The following is a 12,795-nucleotide window of genomic DNA, read 5'->3' on the forward strand; positions in this document are numbered from 1 at the left end:
TGACTGGGAGGGGTGGATTCATTTAGGCTAACATATTCTCCATCACCCAGCCAGGTTTCAGTAAGACAAAATAAATCAATATCATAATCTGATATTAGTTCATTTACTAGTACACCTTTAGAAGAGAGAGATCTGATGTTTAAGAGTCCACATTTAACTCTCCTATTCGTTTGCACTATTGCTCATGTGGTTTTAATTTTTATGAGGTTTTTATGTACAGCTCCGCTTCTGTTTACCTTTGATTTAAATAATTTCAATGGTCGGGGGGCAGACACCGTCACTATAGGATTTTCACTAAGTAACTCCTGAAATGGAGGAGCAGAGAAGTGTGTTAGACTGCGACTCTGCGTAGGGTTTTGGGTGGGTAACTGCTGAAAAAGAAGGGCAGAGAAGTGTGTTAAACTGCGACTCTGCCTCCTGGTCTCAACTCTGGGTTGTCATGTATTTGGTCCACTAATAAACTTGGCCAGATTTCTAGAAATGAGAGCTGCTCCTTCCCAAGTGGGATGGATGCCGTCTCTCCGAATCACACCAGGTCTTCCGCAGAAAGTCTGCCAATGATCTACAAATCCCACATCGTAGTTTAGTGGGTTTGCTAGTTTAGTTTAGTAAAAAAAAAAATTTAAATGCTTAGTTTTAGTTTTGTTTTATTTATAAAGCTAAGAAATTGGAAGACAGATTTCATATCCACCTAAAATACTAGGCTTATGTAGGCCCTATGAAATAAATTGACAAAAACAAAAACTAAAGACATTTAATCTCTAATTTTATTTTATTTTAGTTAGTTTTGCACACAGAAAAAAACTGTTTCAGTTAGTTATCGTTGTTTGTAAAGCCTCATTTTTTATAGTTATTTCAGTTAATGAAAATGTTATTTCACACCCAGTTTTCATTATTTTATTAGTTTTTGTTAACGATGATAACTTTGGTCTGGATGAACCTTCCCATATTGTTTCTAAAAATGGAAAACAGAACAGGTGCTAATATAGAGCCCTGTGGTGCACCTTTTGTGAATTTAAAATTATCAACAGGAACACTTTGTGTTCTCTCTGTTTTATTTCTGTTTTGTTTACCTCTTTGTCAGGGCTCATTTGCAGAGGTGAGGGTGTACTCCCTGGGCCTGTTTGCAGTAGTTTCCTGTCTCAAAAGAGAAAATTACACTGTTCCCACAAGGGGTTTGTCACTCAAGCTCCCCATGGACCCCCGAATCTGTCTGAACTACCTCCCAGGATCCTTCACTGCTCCAGTAATGGCACAAATAATGGTATGGAGATGATATGATCACTATCCATCTGCGTCCCACCTGACTTTTAATACAGCAGTCATAGGTTTTTCCTCAGCTGATTTGTTATGTATTGAGGGGCTGTTTGGGATTGAGAAGTGGATAAAAACGTCTGTAAATCTGAGATCCAGTCTTGGAAAAAGTAGGGGGGGAGATTTGATAAAAACAGAGACATAAGGGAAACAGAGACATAAAAAGCAAGTGAGGGATTGAGAAACAGACTGCTTATGATTCACAGACTTGAGTTTTCACAGATGTTTGCCGTGAGGTAGAAACATTTAATTGACTTCTGAGTCCAGTCATCTGTGAACTAACTTCACAACAGCAGGTTGTCGCTTGATCTTACATCAAAAAGCCAGCAGCTCCCCCTCTGCATGTCTCTCTTTGATAAAACAGCAGGATGTCGGCAAAACAAAAGTGTAGAGAAAAAGACTGTTTACACAGAGCATCTCTGTCCAAACTGATGCTTAAACAATAATGCAGAGCTCATTCCTCATCTGCCTCAGATCCAGCCTCTAGATGCCATCCTTCTGGCTGCCATCAAGTCCAGAAGTGACGCCTATCACTCGGTGGTGTCTACAAGTCCACTACTCTACCTCACCCACCCATCCACTCAGCCACTGAGAAGACCCCTCACTCTCACCCTTCCCTGTCCCCCGAACCTTGAAAAGAAGAGGCACACAAGGGGACAAGGGGAGGAGCAAGAAGCTAGAGTTTCTCTACTGTGGGATCAACCTGCTTCTCACAAAAGAAGGTAGGTTAAGTGTGGCCCCTTTTTGTACTGTAAATTTCTATGAACTGAAGCGTAGATATCAGAGGATCAGTGATAAAACATAAGATACCAGCGATGTAGAGGGCAGCTCCCAGATGAGAATGATTATTGCATTTACGGCTGAATAATGAATACAAAAAAAGTTAGATTTTTAGCTATTCTATCAATGTGGCCAAAGGGATGTTGGTCTGTCAGTTGATCCACCTCGTCCAAACAGAAATTTCAACTAAAGATTACTGCAATTTTGTATAGACATTCATGGGTCCCAGACAATGTATCCTCAGGACTTTGGCGATCCCCTGACTTTTCCCTTAGCGCCACCATGAGTTTGACATTTGTGGTTTAAGTGAAATATCTCAACAACTCAACTGTACTTGTGTTAAGTGTTAATTAGCTAGCTTCAGCATGCTAACAAGCTGAACTAAGATGATGAACATGGTAAACATTACACCTTAGAATATTTACTGTGAGCATGTTTGTGTGTTAACATTAACTGTCAGCATAGTTGTAGGCTCATAGTCGTGTTACTATTACATAATTATTATTATTATTATTATAAGATATTTTGTTATGAATGTTCCTGTCAGAGTCCTGGGTGCCTCTGTGAAGTCTAAGATGACCTCCAATGAGCTGCTGATTGTTCTGGGTTCAAGGGACAAGCAGTGGAGTGCTCTGGATAAAGTCACAGTCAGGAACCAGCAGAACGGACTGGTGTCCTTTGAGCTGACAGAGAACTTTGACAGGTTTGCAAAAAAAAGGTCTTCTTCTTTCATAAAATCATTATTCATGCAAATTCAATAAATAAAGTTGAGCTTCTCATTCTCCACAGTCATTTAAATAGTCCTTCAAACTTCAAACACAGTTGATCCAAATGGATTTATGAGACAGCCAGGAATTGGACCAAAACAGAAACACATACAGTCCCTTCCAAAAGTATTTGGATGGTAAGGCAAATTCCTTTGATTTTGTGTTTCACTGAAGACATTTGGGTTTAAGATCAAAAGTAAAGAGTATGAGACAAGAGTTCAGAATTTCAGCTTTCATTTCATGGTATTCACATCTAGATGTGTTAAACAACTCAGGACACACCACCCTTTGTTTGAACCCACCCATTTTTCGAGGAAAAACTATTGGAACATGTGACTGAAAGATGTTTCTTGTTGCCCAGTTGTTGCCGTTTAGGTTGATTGTCCAAACATTAAATAGCTCTGCATGACTAGTCTAAGTTTTCATCCTTGGTTCAAACCTATAAAGACTGCATTTCCTGTTAAAGAGGATAAACCAACATGAAGACCAGAGAGCTGTCTATGGGAGAAAAGCAAGCCACTGTCAAGCTGAGAAAAGATGGAAAATCGACCAGAGCCATCGGACAAACATTGGGCATAGCAAACAGTTTGGAATGTCTTGAAAAAGAAAGAATATATATATAATATAATAACGTCGAACAGGTCGGCCAAGGAAAACAACAGTAGTTGATGACAGAAAGATCGTGAGAGCTGTGAAGAAAACCCCCAAAACATCAGTAAGTGACATCAACAATAACCTCCACAGTGCAGGGTGAAGGTATCACAATCCACTGTTGGAAGAAGACTCAGAGAACAGAAATATAGAGGCCACACCACAAGATGCAAACCACTCATCAGCAGGAAGAATCGGACGGCCAGATTGAAGTTTGCAAAGAAGTACAGAGATGAGCCGCAAGAGTTCTGAAACACAATCTTATGGACTGATGAGACCAAAATGAATCTCTACCAAAGTGATGGAAAGGCTAAAGTGTGGAGAAAGAAAGGAACTGCTTATGATCCGAAGCATACAAGCTCATCTGTGAAGTGTGGTGGAGGTAATGTCATGGCTTGGGCGTGCATGGCTGCTTCTGGAACAGGCTCATTAATATTTATTGATGATGGAACTGATGAAGGTAGCAGCAGAATGAATTCAGAAGTGTACAGAAACATTTTGTCTGCTAATTTATGGAGAAATGCATTGAAACTAATCGGAGGGAAGTTTATCATGCAGCAGGACAATGACCCAAAGCACACTGCCAACAAAACAAAGGACTTCATCAGGAGAAAAGTGGAAGGTTTTAGACTGGCCAAGTCAATCACCTGACCTTAACCCAATATAGCATGCATTTCACCTCCTTAAGAGGAGACTGAAGGGAGAAACACCCCGAAACAAACTGAAAGAAGCTGCGGTAAAAGCCTGGAATAGCATCACAAATGAAGAATGCAACAGTTTGGTGTTTGGCTGAAATTCTGAACTCTTGTCTCATACTCATCTTTTGATCTTAAACCCAAAAGTCTTCAGTGAACAACAAAAACAAAGGAATTTGCGTTACCGTTCCAATACCTTTGGAGGGGACTGTATTTCAAGAAAGGCATACCAGCCCACTAATCAGGCCCGTCGTCAGGGGGGGGTCAAAGGGTAAAGATGACCCCGGCCCAAGGCCCAGCGGGGGCCCATGCAAAGGTTTATGGTTGACCCTTAAATGGGTCAGATCATAGGGAGGCAATTTCTGGCCAAAAAAAGTGTTAAGAAGCACCATGTGGTCTATGTATGACAGGCGAATGTGAGGAGATAATTTTGTGTTTCCCTTTATATTAATAATGACCCACAAGTTCCCCTGTAACAGCGTCAAGAAAATTGACCTACAGAAACACTAATCAGCAGCACATTACAAGTCATAGGATACAGCTGCAATTATAGTTACAATACAATAAGATATACACAAAGCTTCTGTTTATATTATTATCATTTTAGCGGACACAGCCATATACTCTGCAGTTTTTCAGTTCTGCACATAATTTGACCGGTACTTTGATTAATGTAGTCCTCAAGATTGAATTTGATAGATGAAGTATGTTTATTTGTTCACTCCTAATTTGATTTTATGATTTCTTCAATGTTTGATTTTACTTTTCTCTAATCACTCAATCACTGTTTTTAAAAACCGGGCCGACGATCGGCCCATAACGCACGGACAGCGGCCCATTGGGTAATTTTCTATACTGACATTGGGCTGGCCCAATCACAACTCTTACTAGCCTCCACGCCCTCTGGTTTCTGCAGTAGCTTCAACATCAGCTGCAGTACCTTGCGTAGAGCAGGCACAGGCACTTGGAGGAGTAAAAGAGCTGTGGTGGCGTGGGTTAGCGAGACAGGGGGACAAAGTGACAGGGCAGAGTGAGAGAGAGAGCAGGAGGAGAGTGGAGGTGAAGCGGTAAGCATGGAGTAGCTGTAGGGAGGGAGGGTCATTTACACTGGGGACATGAAGCCACCACTTAAAGCATTTGTTAAAAATGTTATGAAAAGTAGGTTGCACCAAGAAATGTTAATTAACAAATAAAAATGCTGTGAGAAAGGTTTATTTGCACTTACGAAAACCTGCAATGCAATGTAAATATAGAAGAAACCTCTGCGTTGTCCAAAAAAGTAACAGTAAGCAAAATAATAAGCTACTGATTACTGCATTATATTTTATTATATTTTTATATTGTGAATTGTCACCTGCCAGACATTTCCACCATAAATTGGTGCCGAAAATGTCTCCAGAATGCAGGAAATGAAGTGTTTAATGCTAAAAATCTTCTGGGGAAGGACCCCCATAGCCCTCAACCAAGTTTTATATTTTTTCTAAATAGTAGGGCTATTAAAATCCAGTCTTGTCTTATAGTCATGAACACCAATCTTGTGCAATGTCACGTCTCAGTGTTTCTTCACATCCCTAATCCGACCCCCTAAATGGAACGATGGTGTGTTGGTTAGGGATTCTCCGACTGATTTTGGTGGGCCGCCTCGGCCAAAAAAGTCAGGGCCAATTTTTTGTCCTAGTCCAGCCCTGTACTCAATCACTGAAGGGCATTTTTTTCTCTCCTTGTCTTGTTTTAGGTTAAAATGAGAAACATAAATGTCACAGTCAAAAAAAGTTTTTTTTAATTGACTTGACCTTTTGTGCTTTATAATCATATTGAGTAACTGGATAGACAGTATATGCAGGTATGTTCTGGATGGGACTATAACACCGAGTTTGGAAATGGTCATTAGGGACTCCATCTGTGTCACTATAAGGCTAATGGCCAAGAGCTTCTTTGAAATTGGTCATGTTTGTATAAAAACTAAGGGTGGTTTGAGGTGGTGCTGGAGTGGGTGTCGATGAGGTGCCCAATTTGAAAAATGTTGTCCCCCTGTCCATAATTCCTAATGGCGGACCTGCCACTAACACACACACAGAATCAGTATAAGAGACTGTGCACACTTTTCTTAGACAGATTGGATTGGCGGGGGGGGGGGAGGGGGGGGGGTGCTTTCAATTCTAAAGCTAACAAGGAGCCACTGCAGGGAGGCAAGAGAAAAGGTAATATGGTTTTGTGATCTTGTTAGAAGCCTTGCTGCAGTGTTCTGGACCAGGCCTGGGTGAAAATTTTGAGAGTTACAGCAAATTAGATGTGAAAGCCTGGACTATTTTCTCCAAGTCGGATAAAGACAAAAAAAAGGTCCTCAATTTAGAAATGAATCAGAGTGGAAGCACGGCCATTTTTCCCCCCTCTTTTTTTGCTAGCAAAACTCAAACTTCTAGTTACTGTATGATAAAAGAGTAAACTGGGCCACTTTTAGAGTCTTTATTATGAGCATGACTGCAGCACTTGGTGGATATATTGCTGTACCTTCCAACCTAAACAGATCACAGCACAAACTGCAATATGAGGCAGAAACATCCAAAGAAGGACTATAGAGAGCGCAGACAAGGCCACGGTCAGACTCGTAGGGACGCTTGTGGCATCATTTATGGCAGATGCAGTGCTGATTTGTCCAGGTTGTCCGCCCAGCAAAAGAAAAACCTGAGGAACATACAATCTTGTATCAAAAGATGACCCTTAACAGTATCCCACAAATACTTGAGTTGTGTTTTGATGCCAAACTGCAACAATCTTCTATCTCTTACCACGTCTCCTCGGACCTGTGCCTCACTGCTGAAGTTGATTAACCACTGTAGCTGATTTGAAGGATTGTAGGTTTTCAGCTTGCTGCTATTGTTTCCCATGAACAGTGTCTGAATGGGCTGGCCGCTCCCACCACAAATGAGGATGTAATATATCCTGCATCTGACCACAGAACAGGAAAAATACCCTCAGGCATCACAGATGAATCATAATGAAACCAAAATAGTTTTCATTTGATTATATACCTTTTCGCTGAGATGCTGTTAGCCAAGGTCGACTCCAGGGTTGTCGTCTTCTCAGGGGACACAGGGAACCAGCATAAGACCTTGAAATCTGGAGTTCCTCGCGGTGCTGTTCTTGTCATATCAAGGAGGCTGTTGAAGCTGGAAAACACACAGAGGCCCAAAACATTTTTTGATGAAGATTTGAATTTGACCCACCAAAAATAAATGCATATTATTTTGTTTATGAACTCTCTTCAACACCTGTCAGTGAAATGCAGCCTTTTTAGTTTCCGTTTTGACATGGCACTACCCTGAAAGACATGCAAAACCACATTAGTAAATGACTGCAATGACTGTAATAATCAGTCATATTAAGATTAGGAAAGATTTAATGATTATGTTGACCAAAAAAAGTGTTTATTGTACTTTAGTTGAACAGTTACAGTTTTCTCACAACATGTATTTGGTATCGGAGGCCCATGAGCCCGAGAAGTGTGTTTGACAGGCGCAGCAGGTTAGCCGGGTCCTGGGCCGCCCTCACAGCCACGTCCACACACCAACCACCAGCAGTGACGGTCACCAGGAGTCCTCCCACAACATAGAGGAGGTAGAAAACATTGCCCCTGGCCACACAGAGAGAGAGAGAGAGAAAATAAAGGAGTGTGGATTTGCATATTTGAAGACAGCTATTCTGTTTTGAAATCCTGTGAAAATCACAGATCCTTACTTGTGGACAATTAGCTCTGGTGGAAACTTCACCATGAATGGGGGGTTTTCAATGCGTGAGGCCCCACGGGAATAATTCTGACCCTGGATATGCTAGAGTGGGAAACATGAGATATTTATATTATATATTTGAGACACTGGTTTTTACTCCTCCCTTAAATAGTTTTACTGTTTTCAGTGAAACTAGCAGTGGTGGTACCTTCTAGAGCAACAGGCAATCGAGGAAGCCTAACAGGACTGTCCAAATATTGCATTTTTGTCATGTTTAGTGAAAACCACCACAAATTCTATGGAGAATTGTTTTATCTCACACAAAATAAAAAAAAAAAAACCTAAACAAAACCTTTAAAGCAACACTTACTTTATCTTAATGTAATTTTTTTATTTGTAATGGATCTTGTAAAATCTTAAACATAAATGTTAACATTTAATGTGTTGTACCAGAGTTAGCTGAAAGCTGCATACATACATTAACAGAGAAGCACTAAACAAACAGGACAATAATGACACACAACAGTACTTCACACACACCTTATAAGCAGGTTGTGTATTACTTGTAAACATAGGCGTGATTCCTTTAGTTGAGTTGGTTTAGCAACAGTTTTGTTGTAGTTTGCTAATATTTGCTAATACCCTTAATATATAATAACACATTTATCACACTTATAACCACTAAATACTTCAGCAAGACATTGTCTACAAGTACTCACCACTCATGCAGCCACTTCGCCACCTCTCCGGACTTCTGTGCCTTTCACTTAGACATGTTCAGTCTAAGGAACAGATAAGAAAAGAAATGTGGAACAGTACAACTATCCGGACTTACAGCAAGCTGTTCTTTACATAAGAGGTTTAAGAAATGCAGTATGGATAAATGGGGGGCCTAAATGCCTTGAATTCCAGACTTTAGTATTCTTCTTAGTTCTGTCAGAGCTTAAGTAGATGGTAAAAATGTGACGTAATCTCTAAAGAAGTCATAGGCAGTGAGGAAATAAAGGTATTTGATTGACTTTCTGTTATAAGTCTAAAAAACTGAATCAAGGATGTTAGACCTTTTTGTGAATTGTCACTTCCTTTTAATAAGGATGGATTCTCATGATTTCTCGCCTGATTTATAACTCTCCTCGCCTTTGTTATCTAAAACAGCTTCCCCAAGGAGTAATACAGTAGTTAATATGAATTCTTAACTCTGTCTTTAAGTATATTAAGTCTGTATGTAGGCCCACGATAACGGACTCATCTCGTCCTTCTATTCAGCGAGCAATCTAATCTCTCCGCTGAGCTCAACTTGTTAACTTTGCTCCTGTCTCTGACTGTCTGCCTCTCCTCTCCCTCCCCTCAGACTGCTGGTGGTTCGTCTCCTCTCTCCGCTGCAGCCTCGCCACCTCACCTTCCTGGCAGAGGAGCTAGAGGAGTCAGTCTGCCGCCACGCCGTCACAGTCGTCCTCCAGCGTAGACAGGACGAGCCTCACGCCGTCCTGGTGGCTGCTCTGCCCAGCAGAGACCTCGGCTGGGAGCTGTCCAAACTGCGAGCCCAGGGCTACAGCGGCCTCCCGGAGAGCTCGCCGGAGATCTCCATGTGTGAGGGAGACCTGCTCCTGCTCCGTTTCAGTGGCAACATCACCTCCACAGGAAGGGTGTCAGGTTGACTTACTGACTCATTAAAAAAAAGTTCCATATCATGACAATGACAAAAAAAAATAAAAATAACGAGGTGCAAATATATCTCCTGATTGGTCTTTGCTGTTAGTCTGATGGCCTGTCTATTGGATGTGTTGCCATTACATTTTGTAGAGACAGTCAAGGTTCCCAGAGGATGAATCCTACCTGACTTTTCATCGAGCACCATCATCATTTATGACCAAATAGCTGCAAATCTATTGACATTCCCATCTGCCCTCATTGTAGTTTGCATATTGTGTTAATTTTGAAATGTTAGCATGCTCTTGTAAATAATATTTACCACTCCAGGTAGTAGGAAAATATCCAGCATGGAATACAAACACAGCAAAACATACCTGACATTGGCAAATAATAAATCAGAACCTCCATGTAAATGATAGCAACACCATGTTAGCATAGTGAGCTGACATTAGCATGTAGCTCAAAGCGCAGTCTCACAAAACAGCTAGCATGGCGGTAGACTCTTGTTTCACATATTGTTACCTTTTGAACGTGTGTAATTTCTTTTTTCCATTTGAAGAGCCTTCTCTTTTGTCAGTATGCAGGCATTGTTTCAAGCGGGAAAAAGATAAATATTGATTCACATAAGACTTGACATGTTCGAGTAAATCTATTAGCAGGTTTCCTTTTGCCATATCCAGGAAACCAAACCTACTTCACCAAAAATCAAACTTGGTATGTTTGACTGAAAAAAGCGCAACACATGTTTTAAATCTACAGTTTATTTAAAGCAAATAATGCTTGTAACCTGATCGGAGTTTTGATGCAAAAAAACACACACAATTCAATTTTGGCTCAGTTGGTTGGAGCGACAACATTGAGACAGTATTTTAGTTGTAGGCTACAGACAAGAGTCTTTTTAAAGATATTTGTTGAATGATGAATAAATAAAAATCAAGTAGTTAACAAGCTGCATGTAACTTAGAGTCATGTATGTCCATGTTTTACAGCAGGAACACAAAACGACCATCATGTCCCACACGGGCGAATCACCTTCCACAGTCAGCAGAAGAATCACCTCTTGGTGCATCTAACAGAAGTGGACCCATTTGGGAACTACAGCTCCCCTTACTACAAGGGCACCGCCATGTTTTATAAGGTCGCCAAAGGTCAGTTGGAGTGGCGAGGTGACGATCCAGTCCTGACAGACACGAAGCTCCTTGGAGATCCCGTCTGTAAGCTGCCTCTGACTTTACCCAAGGTGCAGAAACACTTACAGGGAATGCTGCATTAAACTTGGTGGTGTTAAAACTGTGACCTTCACAAGAAAAGAGCATATTGACATTTTATTCTGTTTCATTTCAGAAAGTGAGAACTATTAATCGACCCGTCATAGCTCGGGTGAAGTTATGCGAGGAGACAGGTGAGTGACATGTTTTTATCTGTCGTTGCTTTAGTGTGAAGTTCTCATTGCTGTGGAGCTGCTCGTTGCCTTGACATTGATTGGATAATTCATTATTATCATTTCATCAGACAGTCAAGAGTGTTTTGTGTTTTTGTTGCAAAGTAATTCTGTTCAGTTTTGAGGCACTTGTACTTTACTTGAGTGTTTCCGTTCTCCACTACTCACCTGGGAGGTTACATTCACCACATTTTAGAAGTTAATATTGTCATTTTTACTTCTCTACAAGTATCTGACAGCTTTTGCTACTAGTTGCTTTGCATATTTTGCAGATTATTGTTCATATGAAACATACACAGCTTTTCCAACAAGATTCATTGTGCAGCTGAAAAACAATATCCATCATCATTATGTTATTTTTACCTGGTTTTATTTTATTATTTAAAAAAACTACAAATCTAGGGCAGCATCCCTGCTTTGTTTTGTCTCGATTCAAGATACATCTGCTTGTTTCAGAGCAGTTTTTAAAAAATATAAAATTTAAAACATGTTGAAATGTTTCGTACTGTAAACCAATGTCCTCACCTTATTGCAAGCATTATGAAAGGGTCACATCTCCAAAATGAGTACTTTTACTTTTGTTACGTTAAGTACATTTTTTATTAAAAATTAATTAACAACTTTTGTTTTACACCTCTGAAGTGTTTGGTTACATGTAATGTGTTACAGTTGAACACAATTTACGGCATCACTTTGATTATTTTACATATATAATTTTGCCTACATTTGCTATATTTTGATATCTGTACTGTATAGATGCAGTATTGTCTCAACCATATCGCCCAACACCAGACAATAAAAATACTAACTTCCCAGATCTTTTTCTTATTTTCCCAAACAAGCTGTTATACTTTAAAATATAAATAACTTAACATTCAGTGCACCAGAAAAGATTGTGCCTTACCTCCATCCTTCATCTCTTACTTTCCTACCAGACTCCCTGTCAGACTCTCTTCTTCTCTGGCTGTCCGGGGAGCTTTCAGAGGAGGAAGTAGCCCTTCTGGTGCTCTCCCTGCGTCTCCGCCGTAGCGCCGCTCAGCTGGTGAAGCTCAGGGCTGGGGACAGCCTGTCCACCCAGGCCTTCCATGTCCTGGCCATGTGGAGGAGGGGGCTGCCTGCTGCCTCACACCAACCCAAGGCCTCTCAACTGGCTCACTGTTTAGCCAAGAGCGGCCGGCCAGACCTGGCCAGAGAGCTGCTGCTGCGACAGGCTGCAGCCACCAGGAAGAGCTTGCTGGAACAAGGAAGCTTAAAAAGTAGAAATCACACTGCTTTTTAATTTCTGCTTTTAGTCAGGGCATGTGTGCCTGCCAAATGAGTCGGTGGCAGTGTTTTGTTTCGTCCACAAGGGGTCAGCATTGGACTGTGAGATTCCGCGCTCTCTTCCAGACTTCAGTTGATTATGTCTGTGAGTTCACATAGTGTTTTTTAGAGGCCTGAAGACTATATGAAGATTGATGTGTAAAAAAGAGAAATGTGTGAAAAGATTTATCTAATTTTGTACAGCAAATTTCTTTTTCTCTGCTTGTCTCATGACCGTTCGTATTTGTCTTGTGACCCCTTAGGGATCCCAAACACTGAGTGAGACATTCAGACAATCACGGTCGGGTATTAGAAAGTATAATTCGTTTAGCCATTTCTAACTGACACCCTACCTCATATTATGTGTTGCAATGCAATAAATCTCAACAATCTGACGCTAGATACAATTGAAGATAATTATCTACAACCATGACTTGATTCAGTATTAAAATAATAAAACAAAA

At 40.7% G+C, this 12,795-nt stretch overlaps 1 protein-coding gene across 2 annotated transcripts in view; it reads left to right on the forward strand.

Annotated features, from left to right (window-relative positions):
* dthd1 (death domain containing 1) overlaps positions 1-12,795 on the forward strand; it is a 21,494-nt gene extending 8,699 nt beyond the window's left edge. For both annotated transcript variants that reach the window (XM_046064551.1, XM_046064552.1), the window contains exons 6-12: positions 1,085-1,264; positions 1,789-2,036; positions 2,642-2,797; positions 9,287-9,588; positions 10,578-10,828; positions 10,933-10,990; positions 11,965-12,795. In XM_046064551.1, coding sequence (XP_045920507.1) covers positions 1,085-1,264; positions 1,789-2,036; positions 2,642-2,797; positions 9,287-9,588; positions 10,578-10,828; positions 10,933-10,990; positions 11,965-12,308 — 1,539 coding nt within the window. In that variant the 3' untranslated portion in view covers positions 12,309-12,795. The remainder of the gene's footprint in view (positions 1-1,084; positions 1,265-1,788; positions 2,037-2,641; positions 2,798-9,286; positions 9,589-10,577; positions 10,829-10,932; positions 10,991-11,964) is intronic.

The sequence above is a fragment of the Micropterus dolomieu genome, linkage group LG12, assembly GCF_021292245.1.
Source record: "Micropterus dolomieu isolate WLL.071019.BEF.003 ecotype Adirondacks linkage group LG12, ASM2129224v1, whole genome shotgun sequence".
NCBI lineage: Eukaryota > Metazoa > Chordata > Actinopteri > Centrarchiformes > Centrarchidae > Micropterus > Micropterus dolomieu.